The 21,374-nt window shown below is 44.6% G+C and overlaps 2 protein-coding genes across 6 annotated transcripts in view; one reads left to right on the forward strand and one right to left on the reverse strand.

Annotated features, from left to right (window-relative positions):
* LOC137542188 (arylsulfatase G-like) overlaps positions 1-21,374 on the reverse strand; it is a 211,213-nt gene that overhangs the window by 95,436 nt on the left and 94,403 nt on the right. For all 4 annotated transcript variants that reach the window (XM_068263914.1, XM_068263915.1, XM_068263913.1 and 1 more), the window contains 2 exons: positions 1,897-2,481; positions 584-771 (listed from right to left, as the gene is read on the reverse strand). In XM_068263914.1, coding sequence (XP_068120015.1) covers positions 584-771; positions 1,897-2,114 — 406 coding nt within the window. In that variant the 5' untranslated portion in view covers positions 2,115-2,481. The remainder of the gene's footprint in view (positions 1-583; positions 772-1,896; positions 2,482-21,374) is intronic.
* LOC137542187 (monocarboxylate transporter 7-like) overlaps positions 1-21,374 on the forward strand; it is an 80,981-nt gene that overhangs the window by 43,069 nt on the left and 16,538 nt on the right. Inside the window, exon 1 of one of the 2 annotated variants that reach the window (XM_068263910.1) lies at positions 19,717-19,787. The exons of the other annotated variant lie outside the window; for it this stretch is intronic. Coding sequence (XP_068120011.1) covers positions 19,741-19,787 — 47 coding nt within the window. The 5' untranslated portion in view covers positions 19,717-19,740. Of the gene's footprint in view, positions 1-19,716; positions 19,788-21,374 lie in introns of those variants that run through there. 2 annotated transcript variants of the gene reach the window in all.

Genomic DNA, 21,374 nt, shown 5'->3' on the forward strand with positions numbered 1-21,374 from the left:
TTTCTCCTGACAGACTCAAAGCGCTTGAGCTGCAGCCACTGTGACACGCTCAATAGTAGCAGTGTTAGGGAGTTTAGCTCAAGGACTCCTTGCTGAATAGGTTCTGGCTTACTGAACAAGAAGAGCTGAGATTGAAACCCAGGTTACCTGTGTCAGAGGAAGAGCCCTTAACCAGAACACTATAGAGCCACACTACACTTCCTGTACCCTGCATGGAGCGCTATACAGTGCAAGACCAATTAGTGCCTGAAAAGCAAATGGACACCTGAAAGAAAACATTGTCAACATCACTATTGATCATTCCACCCAGTGTCATTACCAAACTGCTCTCTAAGTCTGACAAATGAAAGTTATGACTTCAGAATTCACTGAGGAAAAAAAAAACGTGTTGAAATCATATCAACAGTAAAATTATGATAAAAATTAAATGTTCTTACTAATATTTAATTGAAATGTTGATGTGAACATTTATCAGAAATTATAAACTGGTAACAACATCTGCAGAAGAGATTTAGATAGATGCAAGATGTAGCATGATAGAAACCGTTTCTGTGTTATCAGAGGTCAGTGGAACATAATGTACCGATGAGACCAGTGACATAGCCAGACTGTTGTAGGACCTCTGCCAATGTAGTCTCATTTAGGGGTAGTCCTCCAAGGGATGTAATAGCAAAGTTGTGAGTGACTCCATTTCGTATTCCAAGTCTACCAGTGAGCAAGGACGCCCGGGATGGAGAACAGGTGGAAGCTGCAGAATGGAAATCCAGTAATCTAGTGGAGGAAAAAAAATGTAGAACTTAAAGAGACTCTGTAACAAAATTTTCATCCTTATTTCTTCTATCCTATAAGTTCCTATGCCTGTTCTAATGTGCTCTGGCTTACTGCAGCCTTTCCTACTTGCACAGTGACTGTGTTATCTCTGTTATATGATCTGATCTTCTCTCCTCTGTTGGCTCTGTCGGGCTGAGGCAGTCAGACTGGAATGTGCAGGGCTGCTTGTGATTGGATAGAAGCTAGACACACCCTCTCCAGGCCCCCTGCAGGCTCTGTGTGACTCACACACTTTGCTTATGTGAGCCTATCACAAGCTGGTTAGTTTGTTTGTAAACACTGCCTAAAACTGGCAATTACAAGCCAGGATTGCAGCAGGGAGTGGCAGAAACAGCACAGAGAGGGCCAGGAGAACATAATGAATAGAATGGTATGCTTTTTACTGTAAGAATTTTACAGTACAGATTCTCTTTAATGGATAAGTATGTGGAGAATCTGGTTAACTATCAGCTACAGAAAAGTTGTGACACGCTATCCTTTGTGTGACTACCATTAGTTGTAGATGTTCCTAGAACAAAAGGTAAGAATCAAGCCTATGACTACCAGGCCAGATCATTTTATCCACAGCTACACTATGAGGACATAATGAGAGATGGAACCTAAAGTCTACTGGAGAGAACATCATCATACAGCTTTTATACTACATTTCTGCCCTGCACCCTTACATTTCCTAGTTGTATAGGACATTAGACCATTAGGATACTGATATTGGCTATTTTATGGGACATGGGTTGATTAGGATAGTGCTGGTAGATATCCTCTACAGTCTATATCGGCCATTCTATGTGACATGGATCTATAATTATGATACTGCTGGTAGAGGTCTTACACAACCATTGTTGGAAATCATACAGCACCTGGTGCTATCATGCCACTGCTGGAAGAGATCTTATAAAGTCTATATTGCCTATTACATAGGAGATGGGTCTATCATGCTGAAAGGGGTCTTCCATAATCTATACTGGCCAAACTGGTAACTAAATGCAGATCTCCATGGTAATATTCATAAAATCAGGCATTCAACCTCCAGCTAAACATCCCAGAGATGAGGTGCAAACCACTTACCGCAATCCCTTAGAAGCCATTTTGTCAAGGTGGGGAGTATTCGTTGCCTCTTTCCCCATATTTGCACCAAGATCACCCCATCCCATATCATCTGCTAAAATGATGATGAAATTGGGCTTTTCATGAATTTCATGTTTTGAAATCGATCCTGAACACTGGACATGTAGACCTAAACACAGGAAGAATGTGACTGAGGAAGCTGTAGAGAGAAGGCCCATCTTTGGTCTCCTGAACTGATTTGGGGAGAGATCACTGATTCTCCACCAAGAAGATATCAGGACAGCAGATATATCTTCTGTAGCCTGCAGCAGTTGCTGGAGATTTTCGATGAGCTTATATGAAGATCAGCAAAGCAAGGCCATTATTTCCAGATTATTGCAACGGTTGGAGATATTTGGTGATGAGGTCAGCAGTGCAGGGCCACTATCTCCAAACTCTGGCATTGTGAGAGGTATTAAGTGATGCAGCAGATCAGTAGTGCAGGACCTTCATCTCCAGGCTTTGGCAATAGTTGAATCTATTTTTTTTATTTGGAGGTTGGATGTGCAAAACAATTTTCTCCAGACTCTGTAATGGTTGGTGATCCTAGAAAACAACATACAACATTAATTGTGGGTATAGCTGCACCTGAAAGACCATTGGGTATGGGTTCTGAAGAAAAAAAAACCCACAACAGAATTTGTTCAGGTGGCCACATTCTTCACGAGAGACAATAACACAATGGTTTACAATATGAACAATACTCTGATGAGAAAGTGATAAGTATGCTCTGTGGTGTTAACATTGATTAAACCACCAGCTCTGTGACTGTAGGACAGTTCTGGACACAGTTTGGTTCATTACCTATACATGTGAGAACAGAGATCTTATCCCTGCTATACACTATGCAATTTCCCGTCAGATGTCGGGTTGAATCGATAATTCCCGACAGCTCCGATCGTTTTTCTGATAATTTTTCCAATTACTTCTGTACAAAACCGATCAGAAAAACAATCGAAATTCAGATCATAAATTATCGATTCAATCCGAATCTGATGGGAAATTACATGGTGTGTACCAAGCATAACGAGTCTTTTCCTACCAACTCTCAGCATAAACTATTGTATTGCATTGTCTCTGGGGAAAGCTGATTATTTGTGATCTCTACAGTTCATCTGGCTGTTGATGCCATTTAGTAGTTTGTAGTGTCGGCCTGACCTAAATCTAAAGGACCTTTAGTTGTTTTATTGCTGTTAACCACTAAACAAATATGTACAAGTTCTCCAGTTTCAGCAGATTCTGGAGACCAATGTCCAGGAATCAGTGACAAAGCTCAAGCTGCACCAGGGCTGGATCTTTCAACAAGACAACAACCCTAAACACTGCTCAAAATCCACTAAGGCATTCATGCAGAGGAACAAGTACAACGTTCTGGAATGGCCACCTCAGTCCCCAGACCTGAATATAATTGAAAATCTGTGGTGTGAGTTAAAGAGAGCTGTCCATGCTAGGAAGCCATCAAACCTGAATGGACTACAGATATTTTGTAAAGAGGAATGGTCCAAAATACCTTCAACCAGAATCCAGACTCTCATTGGAACCTACAGGAAGCGTTTAGAGGCTGTAATTTCTGCAAAAGGAGGATCTACTAAATATTGATTTCATTTCTTTCTTGTGGTGCCCAAATTTATGCACCTGCCTAATTTTGTTTAAACAATTATTGCACACTTTCTGTAAATCCAATAACCTTAATTTCACTTCTCACATATCAGTGTATGTGTCTCCTAGATGATATATTTAACTGACATTTTTTATCATACCAACCAACGATTTAGACAGGAAAATCATGATTAACAAGGTTGCCCAAACTTTCGCACACCACTGTATATTTCCCACATGAAGAATTATGTACATCAATCAAACTATATTAGCTGAGAGTGGAACGTCTATGAAATACACAGATTTCTCCACACATAGCAGGACAGATGACCTCACTCTGATAAGAAAAGCACTGTATCAAAACATGGCGGATTACAACAGTAAACCAAACTTCATACCACTGAGATCCGACTTCTACATTACAGAGAATTCAGCACAGAAGTGGCTGGCAGCAGGCATGCTGCACTCAGTGCTGCCAGAAATCATGACTCTGACCAACGTACACGGATAAGGATTTCCTAGAATAGCTGAACATGTTGTGCCAACTTGTGGCAGAGATAAGGGCAGCTGTACCTCCTACTGAAGCCAGGATTTCATGCCACACTACCAGCTAGAAGCAGCTGCTTCTAGAGTCACAGGGCACATGCAGCTACATGCAGACACACAGGGCACACAAGGCCACGTCAGGGGTTACTAAGTGCCGGGGAGCTATGTTTAGAGTCCCAAAGCAGAGGGGACCACATAATTACAAAGATCAGATCCAGGGTTGTGCCGCCACATCATGGGTCACAGGAGCACGACCGCGAGCGGCGCTACAAAGGGGACAGGAGGAGACAGTAGAAGAATGACATTGGAGCTGTGGCGAGGGACACAGAGACTTCAAAGGGCTGGAAGAAGCACCAGGTGAGTAAAGCGGAAGGTTTAGGTTTCATGTATCCTTTTATTTTTAAAGGATACCTTGGCCCAAAAGAAAATGAAAAACGTCCTGGTCGGGAGGGTAGGCAAAGACTGTGCAGTCACTACACCAGCGACGTGTGTCCTTGATAACGCGCCTGCAATACACATTGGCTTGTGCACAACTACGCAGAGCGCACCCGGCCATGGACGCCTTCGTAGTCTTCGCTGACCCTCCCAACCAAGAAGTAGCATCGGAGGCTTGTACGGATATTATCTAGAGTGGCAGAGCACAGAGGAGCCTCATCTAGAGAGGCAGAGCACAGAGGAGCCTCATCTAGAGAGGCAGAGCACAGAGGAGCCTCATCTAGAGAGGCAGAGCACAGAGGAGCCTCAGAGCACAGAGGAGCCTCATCTAGAGAGGCAGAGCACAGAGGAGCCTCATCTAGAGAGGCAGAGCACAGAGTGGCCTCATCTAGAGAGGCAGAGCACAGAGTGGCCTCATCTAGAGAGGCAGAGCACAGAGGAGCCTCATCTAGAGAGGCAGAGCACAGAGTGGCCTCATCTAGAGAGGCAGAGCACAGAGTGGCCTCATCTAGAGAGGCAGAGCACAGAGTGGCCTCATCTAGAGAGGCAGAGCACAGAGTGGCCTCATCTAGAGAGGCAGAGCACAGAGTGGCCTCATCTAGAGAGGCAGAGCACAGAGTGGCCTCATCTAGAGAGGCAGAGCACAGAGTGGCCTCATCTAGAGAGACAGAGCACAGAGTGGCCTCATCTAGAGAGGCATAGCACAGAGTGGCCTCATCTAGAGAGGTAGAGCACAGAGGAGCCTCATCTAGAGAGGCAGAGCACAGAAGGACCTCATCTAGAGAGAGGTAGAGCACAGAGGAGCCTCATCTAGAGAGGCAGAGCACAGAGGGGCCTCATCTAGAGGAACAGAGGGGCCTCATCTAGAGAGGCAGAGCACAGAGTGGCCTCATCTAGAGAGGCAGAGCACAGAGTGGCCTCATCTAGAGAGGCAGAGCACAGAGTGGCCTCATCTAGAGAGGCAGAGCACAGAGTGGCCTCATCTAGAGAGGTAGAGCACAGAGGAGCCTCATCTAGAGAGGCAGAGCACAGAGGGACCTCATCTAGAGAGGCAGAGCACAGAGTGGCCTCATCTAGAGAGGCAGAGCACAGAGGGGCCTCATTTAGAGAGGCAGAGCACAGAGTGGCCTCATCTAGAGAGGCAGAGCACAGAGGGGCCTCATCTAGAGGAACAGAGGGGCCTCATCTAGAGAGGCAGAGCACAGAGTGGCCTCATCTAGAGAGGCAGAGCACAGAGTGGCCTCATCTAGAGAGGCAGAGCACAGAGTGGCCTCATCTAGAGAGGCAGAGCACAGAGTGGCCTCATCTAGAGAGGCAGAGCACAGAGGGGCCTCATCTAGAGAGGCAGAGCACAGAGGGGCCTCATCTAGAGAGGCAGAGCACAGAGGGACCTCATCTAGAGAGGCAGAGCACAGAGGGGCCTCATGTATAGAGGCAGAGCACAGAGGAACCTCATCTAGAGAGGCACAGCACAAAGGGGCCTCATCTAAGGTAACAGAGCACAAAGGGGCCTCATCTAGTATTGCAGCGCACAAAGGGGCCTCATCTAAGGTCACAGAGGGGCCTCGTCTAGGATCAAGGAGAAACCTAATCTAGGGTTGCAGAGCACAAAGTGGCCTTATCTAGGATCACAGAGTGCAAAGGGGCCTCATTTACTGTAGTGTCACAGAGCGCAAAGGAGCCCTTAGACCACATTGAACAGCTTTGGACTCTGAAACCTGCCATACTCTGCAGTAGAATGCAAGCAGGTTAGAAGAGGGCAAAAGGTACTTATGTCTTGCTGCTAGACTGCACTGGGATTTCAGGCTAGGTAACTTGAGGTTGCGTTTAATTCATTCAGGTTGAATCTTGATTAGAGGTTGAAGAGGACCTCTTTCTACTTGAAACTTAATTTCTGCAGCAAATACTCACCATTTTTACTTCAAAATGAATGGCACAATGTGGATCCACCCACAACATGCAGCCATGGTTCACCTCAGCTCCAAAGTCTTCTTATGTCCGATCAGGATTCCATTCGATTCAATTCGATTTGCCATAGCAAAACAATGGCAAATCGAATTGAATCGAATCCTGATCGGACATGTTGGATTTAATTTGATCGTAAATAGAATTGTAATCGAATCGTATAAAGAATCGTATCGTGTAGATTGGGCTTTAGGCTCCCCCTCCATGTCCAAAACCAACAGTATTCACTACAATATAAAGGACAATACATAGAATTCAAAAAGCACAAATAATGTACGTATCCCATTTTGAGAGATTACAAACGCCAGTTAGGAAAAGCGCAACATACATTCACTCCAATTTGACAAGATTACAACCCCAAAAAGATAAATCACATGATTTCCAGTTCATCAACTATCAAATTCAACCTGTGGAGATCTTACCTCAGAACACATATTGGCCTATAGATCTGACCTGGCCAGTTGTTTGCCCCAAACGTTGGCCACAGTGGCAGCTATGTGCTCAGGATTATGCATACAGTATTGTCTGGACTGTGATGTACACGGCAGGTGGCAATTGCAAAACAAGAGACGTAACAAGTATCGAATGTGCCTTTTATTCACATGACTGTAGAGAGTACTGTGTATTCCCAACGTTGCGTTATTTGGCAGCACTATAATTTCAATGTGGAATTTGATAGTTGATGAACTTTAATATCTCATAGGAGTCGTCTGCCTACATCATATGGTCTGTTTTTTTCCACTGGTAGTTCCCATCAGTGGTTCTTTGGATTCTACATCTTGTGACATCTATTACTGATCTGTAGGCTGGAAAGTCACTTTAAAGCGGACTTGAACTCAGAACTTCCTCTCTGCTCTAAAAGATAAGCAACAGGATAATAACCTTTCAAAAAAAACATTTCTGATTTACAGCTTACAGAACTCCTGTAATAAATCAGCAGTGCGTCTACTTCTTAGTTTTATGGTAGCAGACAAAGGGTTAATATCCTGTGTTTACATATTAGCTGTGTTTGCCGAGGACTACCGAATTCCTGTGCTGACATGGCTCAGAGATCAAATTACCCTTGCGATTATTTTAAGATGAGGAGGAATTAGCCAGGCTCTTCTCTCTAAAAACACACGGTGCATTTCTCTGTGTTTTCATTGGGCTTGATTCAACAAGCTGCGCTGCTTAGTAACTAGGGGTGTGCTGGGGGCCTGGCTAGGGGTGTGGCAGGGGCGTGGCTTAAGTTATCCTCATTCTTATCTCAAAAAGTTGGGAGGTATGTCCTTTATTTTCCATTTCCTCCCCTTTCAAAAGTTTTTGCCTCTCTCGCTGCTGCACCTCCCCCCCCCAATATTTACATCTATCTCCCCACTCTTTCTAACACTGCTTTTCTCTATCTCTCTACCCACCTCCTTTCCCTTTTCTCTGCACTAATTTCTGCCTTTTATTCCTTTTCCTCTGCCTACTCTCTTATTTACATTTTCACCCTGTTTGTGACAAACAGTGGTTGCACTAACCATACTACATACATACCTCCCCGACATTTTGAGAACAGAGAGAGGGACCCTTTAGCCACGCCCTGTCACACCCTTAATCACGCCCCCAGCACACCCCTAGTCACTCATATACCTTAACCAATTGAGGACCGTGGGCTTTACCCCCCTTAAGGACCAGGCACTTTTTTTCCATTCAGACCACTGCAGCTTTCACGGTTTATTGCTCGCTCATACAACCTACCACCTAAATGAATTTTGGCTCCTTTTCTTGTCACTAATAAAGCTTTCTTTTGGTGCTATTTGATTGCTGCTGCGATTTTTACTTTTTATTATATTCATCAAAAAAAACACGAATTTTGTCAAAAAAATGATTTTTTTTTTTGTTTCTGTGCTGACATTTTTTAAATAAAGTAAAATTTCTGTATACATGCAGCACGAAAAATGTGGACAAACATGTTTTTGATAGAAAAAAAACAAACCCATTCAGCCTATATTTATTGGTTGGGGTAAGAGTTATAGCGTTTACAAACTATGGTGCAAAAAGTGAATTTTCCCATTTTCCAGCATCTCTGACTTTTCTGACCACCTGTCATGTTTCATGAGGGGCTAGAATTCCAGGATAGTATAAATACCCCCCAAATGACCCCATTTTGGAAAGAAGACATCCCAAAGTATTCAGTGAGAGGCATTCATAGAAGTTTTTTATTTTTTTTGTCACAAGTTAGCGGAAATTGATTTTAATTGTTTTTTTTCACAAAGTGTCATTTTCCGCTAACTTGTGACAAAAAATAAAATCTTCTATGAACTCACCATACTCCTAACGGAATACCTTGGGGTGTCTTCTTTCTAGAATGGGGTCATTTGTGGGTTTCCTATACTGCCCTGGCATTGTAGGGGCCCTAAACCGTGAGTAGTAGTCTTGAAACCAAATGTCGCAAAATGACCTGTGAAATCCTAAAGGTACTCATTGGACTTTGGGCCCCTTAGCGTACTTAGGGTGTAAAAAAGTGCCACACATGTGGTACCGCCGTACTCAGAAGTAGTATAATGTGTTTTGTGGTGTATTTTTATACATACCCATGCTGGGTGGGAGAAATATCTCTGTAAATGACAATTGTTTTTTTTTTTTACACACAATTGTCCATTTACAGAGAGATTTCTCCCACCTAGCATGGGTATGTGTAAAAATACACCCCAAAACACATTATACTACTTCTCCTGAGTACGGCGGTACCACATGTGTGACACTTTTTTGCAGCCTATGTGCGCTAAGGGGCCCAACGTCCTATTCACAGGTCATTTTGAGGCATTTGTTTTCTAGACTACTCCTCATGGTTTAGGGCCCCTAAAATGCCAGGGCAGTATAGGAACCCCACAAGTGACCCCATTTTAGAAAGAAGACACCACAAGGTATTCCGTTAGGTGTATGACGAGTTCATAGATTTTATTTTTTGTCACAAGTTAGTGAAAAATGACACTTTGTGAAAAAAAAAACAATAAAAATCAATTTCTGCTAACTTTTGACAAAAAATAAAATCTTCTATGAACTCGTCATACACCTAACAGAATACCTTGGGGTGTCTTTTTTCTAAAATGGGGTCACTTGTGGGGTTCCTATACCGCCCTGGCATTTTACGGGGCCCAAAACCGTGAGTAGTCTGGAAACCAAATGTCTCAAAATGACTGTTCAGGGGTATAAGCATCTGCAAATTTTGATGACAGGTGGTCTATGAGGGGGCGAATTTTGTGGAACCGGTCATAAGCAGGGTGGCCTTTTAGATGACAGGTTGTATTGGGCCTGATCTGATGGATAGGAGTGCTAGGGGGGTGACAGGAGGTGATTGATGGGTGTCTCAGGGGGTGGTTAGAGGGGAAAATAGATGCAATCAATGCACTGGGGAGGTGATCGGAAGGGGGTCTGAGGGGGATCTGAGGGTTTGGCCGAGTGATCAGGAGCCCACACGGGGCAAATTAGGGCCTGATCTGATGGGTAGGTGTGCTACTGGTAATTAGTGGGTGTTTAGGGTAGAGAACAGATGTAAACATTGCACTTGGGAGGTGATCGGACGTCGGATCTGCGGGCGATCTATTGGTGTGGGTGGGTGATCAGATTGCCCGCAAGGGGCAGGTTAGGGGCTGATTGATGGGTGGCAGTGACAGGGGGTGATTGATGAGTGATTGACAGGTGATCAGGGGGATAGATGCATACAGTACACAGGGGGGGGGGGGTCTGGGGATGGGGTCTGGGGAGAATCTGAGGGGTGGGGGGGTGATCAGGAGGGAGCAGGGGGAAGTTTAGAGAATAAAAAAAAAATAGCGTTGACAGTGACAGGGAGTGATTGATGGGTGATTAGGGGGGTGATTGGGTGCAAACAGTGGTCTGGGGGGTGGGAGGGGGGGGGGGTCTGAGGGGTGCTGTGGGCGATCAGGGGGCAGGGGGGGGAAATCAGTGTGCTTGGGTGCAGACTAGGGGGGCTGCAGCCTGCCCTGGTGGTCCCTCGGACACTGGGACCACCAGGGCAGGAGGCAGCCTGTATAATACACTTTGTATACATTACAAAGTGTATTATACACTTTGTATGCGGCGATCCGGGTGCTAGTAACCCGCCGGCGCTTCCGAACGGCCGGCGGGTTACAGCGCGAGGTGGGCGGAGCCAGTCCCCGGCGGCCGATCGCGTCACGAATGACGCGATCGCTCCGCCCATGCCCGTACAAGGACCGCCGCCATTTGTACATATGCCGGTCCTTACGGGGTCCACTTCCCGGCCGCCAATTGTATATACGGCGGTCGGGAAGTGGTTAAAGTCAATGGGACCTGTTTAAAAAAAAAAAAAAAAGCCAGATACTTACCTAAAGAGAGGGAAGGCTCTGGGTCCTAATGAGCCTTCTCTCTCCTCTCCTGGTGCCCTCGTCGCAGCAGCAGCTCCTACGTTCAAACCCCCTGCCGCGGGGGACTTCAGAAGTCTTTGGGAGCCGACTCCTCCCAAAGACAGGCGCTGCCATACTGCACACGAGTGGTTGCGTGAGTGAGGGCGGTCATGCATGCACAGTCTGGAGCGACCCATCTTTGGGAGCACTCGGGCCCCCCAAGCCTCCCTTTGCTGCGGAAATAGCAGTATTTGACCACTTTAGTCAAATACTGCTGCGGGGAGCAAGCGCTGGAATGGGCACCGGGAGAGGAGAGGAAAGGCTCATCAGGATCCAGAACCTTCCCTCTCCTTAGGTAAGTATCTGCCTTTTTTTTTTTTTAAATCGGGTCCCATTGACTTTATAGATTTCATAAGAAAAATGTTTTATAATTCATATCACACAGGTTATTTCTATCCTGGTCCATTAGCCTTCAATATTAACATGTGCAAATAAGAAATATATCAATGTATAGTATGGGAATAAAGTTTAGTCAATTATACACATTTTTCAGTAGAAAAAAATACATATATTTACATACAGGGGTTAGACAAAATAATGGAAACACCTTGAAAATCAACAAAATATATTTTAATATGGTGCAGGTCCACCTTTTGTGGCAATTACAGCCTCAATTCTCAGAGGTATTGATTCATACAAATTGTGATTGTGAATTGTTTCCAAAGGGATTTTAGCGCATTCTTCAGTTAAAACACCCTCCGCTTCATTTAAAGGGACACTTAAGTCAAACAAAAAAAATGAGTTTTACTCACCTAGGGCTTCCAATAGCCCCCTGCAGCTGTCCGGTACCCTCTCCGTCTCCCTCCGATCCTCCTGGCCCCGCCGGCAGCCACTTCCTGTTTCAGTGACAGGAGCTGACAGGCTGGGGATGCGAGTGATTCTTCGCGTTCTCAGACACATTAGCACCCTTTATGCTGCTATATGGTATATGATATATGCTATAGCAGCATAGATGGCGCTATTGTGGCCAGACACGAGTGATTCTTCGCGTTTCTGGCCACAACAGCTCCTGTCACCGAAACAGGAAGTGGCTGCCGGCGGGGCCAGGAGGATTGGATGGAGACGGCGAGGGCACCGGACAGCTGCAGGGGGCTATTGGAAGCCCCAGATGAGTAAAACTCATTTTTTTTGTTTGACTTAAGTGTCCCTTTAAGCCCCATCTACACGACAGGCCTGTTTCTAGGGGCCGTGCAGCCGCCCTGACCGCTGTTGGGAGGGGGGCGCTGTAATGGAAGGGGGAGCCGCGGGGAGGGCAGTAGGCCTCTCCCTCCCTTCCTCTCCCCGGGCCGCCCTCCGTGCTCCCCCCTCAGATGCAGAGTGAGCGCGCAGGGAAGCTCTGTAAATAGTAACTCACCTCCCTGGTTCCAATCGCTGATCACTCACTAGCCGCTGGTCTCCTCTCTGCATAGCCGGGTATACACACGCTGCTTCCTGTTTAGCAGGAAGCAGCGTGTGTATATGCGTCTATGCAGAGCAGGAGACCGGCGGCAAGTGAGTGATCGGCGATTGGAACCAGGGAGGTGAGTTACTATTTACAGCGCTTCCCTGCGCGCTCACTCTGCATCTGAGGGGGGAGCACGGAGGGCGGGCCGGGGAGAGGAAGGGAGGGAGAGGTCGGCTGCCCTCCCCACGGCTTCCCCTCCATTATGGGGGGGGGACCTACCTAACCACCTACCTAACCTATACTGGGGGGCAGCTACCTTATCTAACCTATACTGGGGGGCAGCTACCTAATCTAACCTATACTGGGGGGAAGCTACCTTATCTAACCTATACTGGGGGGGGCAGCTACCTTATCTAACCTATACTGGGGGGCAGTTACCTAATCTAACCTATACTGGGGGGCAGTTACCTAATCTAACCTATACTGGGGGGCAGTTACCTAATCTAACCTATACTAGGGGGCAGTTACCTAATCTAACCTATACTGGGGGGCAGCTACCTTATCTAACCTATACTGGGGGGCAGCTATCTAATCTACCCTATACTGGGGGGCAGCTACCTAATCTAACCTATACTGGGGGGCAGCTACCCAATCTAACCTATACTGGGGGGCAGCTACCTAATCTAACCTATACTGGGGGGCAGCTACCTAATCTAACCTATACTGGGGGGGCAGCTACCTAATCTAACCTATACTGGGGGGCAGCTACCTAATCTAACCTATACTGGGGGGCAGCTACCTTATCTAACCTATACTGGGGGGCAGCTACCTAATCTAACCTATACTGGGGGGCAGCTACCTAATCTAACCTATACTGGGGGGCAGCTACCTAATCTAACCTATACTGGGGGGCAGCTACCTTATCTAACCTATACTGGGGGCAGCTACCTAATCTAACCTATACTGGGAGGCAGCTACCTAATCTAACATATACTGGGGGGCAGCTACCTTATCTAACCTATACTGGGGGGCAGCTACCTAATCTAACCTATACTGGGGGGAAGCTACCTTATCTAACCTATACTGGGGGGGCAGCTACCTTATCTAACCTATACTGGGGGGCAGTTACCTAATCTAACCTATACTGGGGGGCAGTTACCTAATCTAACCTATACTAGGGGGCAGTTACCTAATCTAACCTATACTGGGGGGCAGCTACCTTATCTAACCTATACTGGGGGGCAGCTACCTTATCTAACCTATACTGGGGGGCAGCTATCTAATCTACCCTATACTGGGGGGCAGCTACCTAATCTAACCTATACTGGGGGGCAGCTACCCAATCTAACCTATACTGGGGGGCAGCTACCTAATCTAACCTATACTGGGGGGCAGCTACCTAATCTAACCTATACTGGGGGGGCAGCTACCTAATCTAACCTATACTGGGGGGCAGCTACCTAATCTAACCTATACTGGGGGGCAGCTACCTTATCTAACCTATACTGGGGGGCAGCTACCTAATCTAACCTATACTGGGGGGCAGCTACCTAATCTAACCTATACTGGGGGGCAGCTACCTAATCTAACCTATACTGGGGGGCAGCTACCTAATCTAACCTATACTGGGGGGCAGCTACCTTATCTAACCTATACTGGGGGCAGCTACCTAATCTAACCTATACTGGGAGGCAGCTACCTAATCTAACATATACTGGGGGGCAGCTACCTTATCTAACCTATACTGGGGGCAGCTAACTATCTAACCTATACTGGAGGACATCTACCTAATCTAACCTATACTGGGGGCAGCTACCTATCTAACCTATACTGGGAGGCAGCTACCTAATCTAACCTATACTGGGGGCAGCTACCAATCTAACCTATACTGTGGGTAGCTACCTAATCTAACCTATACTGGGGGCACCTACTTATCTAACCTGTATTGGGGGCACGCACCTACCTACCTAGCCAGCCTATACTGGTGGCAACTATACTGGCTACCTATATTGGAGGCACCTACCTAACTAACCTATACTGGGGGCACCTACCTATCTAACCTATGCTAGGACAACTATTATGGCTACCTATATTAGAGGCACCCACCTAGCTAACCTGTACTGGGGGCACCTACCTATCTAACTTATACCTGGGGCGCCTGCCTATCTAACCTATACTGGGGGCAACTATACTGGCTACCTATACTGGAGGCACCTACCTGGCTAACCTATACTGGGGGCAACTATACTGAGTGCAACTAGACCTGGCTAACCTATACTGCGGGCACCTATACCTGGCTCTGAGGGGGGGGGGCGCAATTTTTACACCCTCGCCCTAGGTGCATTTTAGCCTAGAAACTGCCCTGCTACACTATACGATGCGATTACGATTCTATTTACGATTTGATTAAATCCGACATGTCCAATCGGGATTGCAGTCAATTCGATTTGCCATTGTTTTGTGAATCAAATCCTGATCGGACATTAGAGACTATGTCGGCGGATATCGACTTCTTACTTGAATCTCTAATAACGACCATAAAATCTCAATAATGTTGAGGTCTAGGGATTGTGGTGGCCAGATGAGATGCTCCACTTCATTAGAATGTTCCTCGTGCCATTCTTTAACAATTCTAGCTGTATGGATTGGGGCATTATCATCTTGATAGATGGCATTCCCCTCCGGAAACAGTTCTTGAACCATAGGATGAACTTGGTCGCCCAAAATTCCTAAATAGTCTCGGCTGTTAATTCTTCCATGAAGGGTAATCATTGGCCCAGCGGATTTCCAAGAAATAGCACCCCAGATTATCACAGAACCCCCACCATGTTTTATGGTTGGGAGAAGGCAGTCTGGATGAAATGCTTCTTTCGGTTGTCTCCAAATGTACACTCGGCCGGAGGTCGGAGATAAGGTAAACGATGATTCGTTAGAGAAAATCACATTTTTCCACTGCTCGAGGGACCAATTCTGGTGGTTTCTACACCACTCTAAACGCTTTGAAACATTTGTCTTTGAGAACAGAGGTTTTCTAATTGCAGTTCTTCCGTGGAATCCAGATTTGTGCAACTCCTGACAAACAGTTTTTTGTGGAAACTGGGTTCTGTAGGTGTTCATTCAACTCTGCAGTGATTTTAGGAGCCCTGGTCTTGCGAGCTTTTCTAACAATTCGATTTAGAGTCTGACGGTCTCTATAAGACAACTTCGACTTTCGGCCACAACTGTGCTTTGCTGAGGACGTTTTTCTCTTTCAAAGGCAGTCATTACTTTTGAGACAGTACCTCTTGAAATGCCAAGCATTCGGGCAGTTTCTGTTACAGTAGCGCCTGCCATATGAGCACCAACAATTTGGCCTCTTTGAAAGTCTGAGAGATCTGCCATTTTTATAAATTATAACCAACTTTTGTTTAAAGAGACACTGAAGAGAAAAAAAAATGATATAATGAATTGGTTGTGTACTATGAATAATTACTAGAAGATTAGCAGCAAAGAAAATATTCTCATATTTTTATTTTCAGGTATATAGTGTTTTTTCTAACATTGCATCATTCTATAATATCTGCAAATTACTCAACACTCAGCATTCAAAATTATTCTTTCAGAGCAGTCTGTGAACTAATGACCTCTTCTCTGGCAGAGAAAAATAAATTTGTTCACTAACAGTTGAGATAATAAAAGTCAGAAGACAGCCCTCTCCACGACTTTGAAAGTCGTAGAGCTTAATGGCTTTTTTGCATAGAGATAACAACCGGAGTTTCTTAAAGAGACTCTGTAACAAAATTTTGAGCCTAATTTCTTCTATCCTACAAGTTCCTATACCTGTTCTAATGTGCTCTGTCTAACTGCAGCCTTTCCTAGTTGCACAGTGGCTGTTATATGATCTAATCTTCTCTCCTCTGTCGGCTCTGTCGGGCTGAGGCAGTCAGGCTGGAATGTGCTGTGCTGCTTGTGATTGGTTAGAAGCTATACACACCCTCTCCAGGCCCCCTGCACACTCTGACTCACACACTGAGCATATCACTTGCTTTGTCTTTTGTTTGTAAACACTGCATAAAAATGGCAATTACAAGCCAGGATTGCAGCAGGGAGTGGCAGAAACAGCACAGAGATGCCCAGGAGAACATAATGAATAGAATGGTATGCTTTTTATTGTAAGAATTTTAGAGTACAGATTCTCTTTAACTCTTCCTGTACTGGAAACAATTAGACTGATGTATCTGATCTTAATGTTTTATTTCTTAGCTGTACTACACATACAAATCTTAATATCATAATTTTTTTTCACTTCAGTGTCTCTTTAAATATCTGTAAAAACAATTATTTTCATTAAACATATCTAATAACAAAAATAATAAACACATTTTTTTAACATATGTCAAGTTTTGATTGCTTAAAACATGTTCAAAGATTATGATGCCAAAATGTTAGGTGTTTCCATTATTTTGTCCATTCCCTGTAGATCTGTGCATCAATCCTGAAGGAGGAACACATAAGGGAGATAAGCTACGTACACACATACGACAACGATCGTTCGTTGTGGACGAACGATCTTAATTGATGAAAGAACGACTTAAGCAAAAGTCGTTTTTAAGTGTGTAACGATCTGATCGTTTGTTAACGAACGATCTGGAAAAAAACGTACGTTACACTATAAAACTAACTTTATGAACATTACATTACAGTATGAGAACTTATGCTGTAGGTATGTAGGTAGAGCATTTAGATAATACAGCGTTGAAAACACATTAAAAACTCTGTCCTGTTTTAGTGTCCATTAAAATGACAATTATGGTATAATCATGGAGCAATTAACGTGTCACAGGACACATTCATAGAACGAACGTTAAATAACGAAAACCACGTGTTGCGCTTGTGCATTAAAATGAAAGGTTCTATGGAGATATAACAAAATGTGCATATGAAGCCTACTACGAACGGCCGTTTTCTAACGATGTACTAGTTTTGCAAACGATCGTCGTTTAAAAAAAATCCGCCAAGGCAGATCTTTCGTTTTTAACGATCTAGCTCGTCCATCGTTTGACTTAATGATCGTTGGAGGTTTGTTTTTTTAAACAATCGTCGTTTGAAATGATCGGGGAACAATCGTTTCAAACGACTATAGTCGCATGTGTGTACGCACCTATAGAGGAACACATGAGGGAGATAGAGGGACAGGGTTCCCAAAGAGGGACTGTGCCTGCTAAAGATGGACAGTTGGGAGCCATAGCTCCCAACTGTCCCTCTTTCGGAGGGACAGTCCCTCTTTGGGAGCCCTGTCCCTATTTCAGGACTTTGTCCCTCTTTCTATGTTATATATATATTTCTCTACTAAAAATGTGTTTAATTGACTCTAAACTTTATTCCCATCCTTTAAATTGATATATTACTAATTTTAAAATGTTAATATGAAGGAAAATGAACCAGGATAGAAAGGACCAGTGTGGTTTAAATTATAAAACAACATATTTTTCTTATGAAATCTTTATGGTATGCGTGGCTAGGGGTGTGTCAGGGGCGTGATTAGGGGTGTGGCTTAAGTGTCCCTCTTTTTCCTCTCACAAAGTTGGGAGGTATGGGGAGCTATGGTGCATATTACTGATAAAAATAATGGTAGTGATAATGGTAGTGATAGTGCTTCTCCCCATTGAGGAATGGTAATAACAGAAAACAGGAAGTGAAATGGAAATGAATTAGAAGATGCTATAATAATGTTAGTATGAGACTGTCCTATTGACAGTGATCATGAGTGACTCCCCCTCCCCTCCCTCCCTCCCATGACGAATGTTACTGAATGGAAATGGAATACCAGTAATAAATAATAACACTGGTTACAGGCAGCTGAGTCCTCTATCTGTCTGCAGCAGCAGCACGGGAGGAAATGCAGGGCGCGATGCAGATCGGGGGATGGGAAGCTGCTGCACATGTCCTCTTCCTACGCTGACTGGCAGAAACCTGTTCTACCCGGCTTTGCTGGGCTCCCCTCCCTCTCTTGTGGGAAAGTACGTCACCCACTGCGGCACATTGTGAGCACAAAGGGTTAATGACGAGCAAACTCTACAACTGCATAATGAGGGTGCCGTCTATCGGCTACAGGGTCCCGGGGCACACTGTCATGGGAGTGTCAGCTCTTGGGATACACAAAGGGTGTAAGAGTGTGTTAGCTCTTAGGGTACACAGTGATGGGAGAGCTATAGAGTGTCAGCTCTTGGGATACACAAAGGGTGTAAGAGTGTTAGCTCTTAGGGTACACACAGTGATGGGAGAGCTATAGAGTGCCAGCGTTAGGGGTGCACAGGCAGTGCAGTGTGGAGAGTGAGTTCTTGGGATAAATTGTAATAGTGTATTGTAAAGTGTCAGCTCTTGGGGTGCACAGTAGATATAAAATGGTGTCAGCTCTTGGGGTGCACAGTAGATATAAAATGGAGTGTCAGCTCTTGGGGTGCACAGTAGATATGAAATGGAGTGTCAGCTCTTGGGGTGCACAGTAGATATAAAATGGAGTGTCAGCTCTTGTGGTGCACAGTAGATATAAAATGGAGTGTCAGCTCTTGGGGTGCACAGTAGATATGGAGTGTCAGCTCTTGGGGTACACAGGTGTAAATGGAGCGTCAGCTCTTGGGGTACACAGTAGGTGTAGCAGGGAGTGTCAGCTCTTGGAGGGGGGTGCACAGGTGTAGAATGCAGAGTCAGATCTTAGGGCACTCAGCAGGTGTAGAATGGAGTGTCAGCTCTTGGGGTACACAGTAGGTGTAGCAGGGATTTTAAGCTGTTGGAGGGGGGTACACAGGTGTAGAATGGAGTCAGATCTTAGGGCACTCAGCAGGTGTAGAACGGAGTGTCAGCTCTTGGGGTACACAGCAGGTGTAAAATGGAGTGTCAGCGTTTGGGGTTGTCAGTAGATATAGAATGGAGTGTCAGCTCTTAGGGTACACAGTAGGTGTTGCATAAAGTGTCAGCTCTTGGGGTACAGATATAGAATAGAGTGTCAGCTCTTGAGGTAGACAGTAGGTGTTGCATAAAGTTTTAGCTATTGGGGTACACAGTGTAGCATGGAGTATCAGCTCTTGGGATACACAGCTAGTGTAAAATGGAGTTTCAACTCTTTGGCTACACATACACTGCAGGTGTAGCATGGAGTGTCAGCTCTTGGGGTACTCCGCAAGTATGAAATGGAGTGTCAGCTCTTGGGGTACTCAGCAAGTATGAAATGGAGTGTCAGCTCTTGAGGTACTCAGTAGATCTAGTATAGAGTGTCAGCTCTTCGGCTGTGCAGGGGGTGTAGTGTCGGCTCTTTAGATACACCAAGTTGGACAGTCAGACTTATGCGCTTACTCTATGATGTACTGTTGTGACGAGAGCGATGAGAAAACTCCTTCCGTTCCTGTCCCTAGGCAGCCGAAGGGTTAATGGGTGGTGCGCGCTCTCGGGTGAGGCGCGCCCCCGGCAGACCGGCTGTAGCCGGTATATATGGAGAAGAAGAACGCCGGGCATGGGGGGAGGGGAAGCCGGAGCGGGTGAGTGAGGACATGCTGCCATTTACTCTGTATATTCTGACAAAACTATCTATGTACGCAGACAGCACTATCTACAGACATTATTGCCTGTTACTATATACGATCTATATACACTGACAGCACTAACTATAGACATTGCCTGTTCACTATATACGGAATATACTATCTATATACGCTGATCGCAGTAACTATGCACTTTGCCCACTTTCTGCTGTTTAATGTTATTTATATACTGATTGAATTACTTATATACAGTGACTGTATTATGTATACTATGAATGTACGACCTATATACACAGCATGTGCACTGCATACACTGACTGTACTATGTACTCTTAGCTATATACCCTAATTACACTGTCCTACCTGTATACTGACTGTGCTGCTGCTGTTATACTTATTTATATATTTATATCCTCTGCAGCACTTTTTAGAATACAGTCATGACACCGATGTCACCTCATGGTCATAGGTGGCCCATACACTATTCAATTTTATTTCTTTTTTTCAACCAGAGAAATCTGATCGCTTTTTTTTTTTTTCCCTGCTTGATCAAATAATCCCACAAATCAAACCAATATATCATATACTTATGACTGATTTTCTTGAAAATATCAAACAAATAATTAAATAAAACTTCCATTTTTTTAAATTTATTTTTTCTATTTGATTTTTGCAACACATCCGATCACATTTTTGTTGAAAAAAAAAAAATGAAAAAGCAACAGGTTCTTTTTTCCTCTATCAAAAAAAGTTTTATTTTTCATTTCTTACACTATTGTTAGTTTTTATCGATCAATTTGATTGTGTGCATGGCCGGCCACACACAATACAATAAAATTATCCAATTTTACAGCAATTCAATTAAAAAAATAATCTGATTTTGGGAAAAATCTAAAAAAAATTTCCATTCGAGCAAGAAATCCGATTTGGATTTGATCAGAAAGGGTGGATTTTTCTGATCAATTGTTATGAAAATTGAATAGTGTGTGGTAGATTGTCGATTTATTAATATATACATCCAAGCAATTTTCTGAGTTTCCAAATATTTTTATCATAATTGAGGAAAATTTTACATATGTGTGTGGAACATTGGTCAGATTTTTGAAATGTTACAATAAGGGTAGCCATACATCTAGCGATGATGGGCAGCTTAGACCAAGAGACATATCTCTCTCTTAAGCCTGGTGCACACCAAAAACCGCTAGCAGATCCGCAAAATGCTAGCAGATTTTGAAACGCTTTTTCTTATTTTTCTGTAGTGTTTCAGCTAGCATTTTGTGGTTTTGTGAAGCGTTTTTGGTGTAGTAGATTTCATGTATTGTTACAGTAAAGCTGTTACTGAACAGCTACTGTAACAAAACCGCCTGCAAAACCGCTCTGAAGTGTGTTTTTCAGAGCGGTTTGCGTTTTTCCTATACTTAACATTGAGGCAGAAACGCATCCACAATCCAAAATCTGCAGCAGCCCGGGAGTATGCGTTTCTGCAAAACGCCTCCCGCTCTGGTGTGCACCAGCCCATTGAAATACATTACCCTGGCGGATCCGAAACGCTGAAAAAGCCGCTCGGTGTGCACCAGCCCTTAT

The sequence above is a fragment of the Hyperolius riggenbachi genome, chromosome 12, assembly GCF_040937935.1.
Source record: "Hyperolius riggenbachi isolate aHypRig1 chromosome 12, aHypRig1.pri, whole genome shotgun sequence".
In the NCBI taxonomy this organism is placed as follows: domain Eukaryota; kingdom Metazoa; phylum Chordata; class Amphibia; order Anura; family Hyperoliidae; genus Hyperolius; species Hyperolius riggenbachi.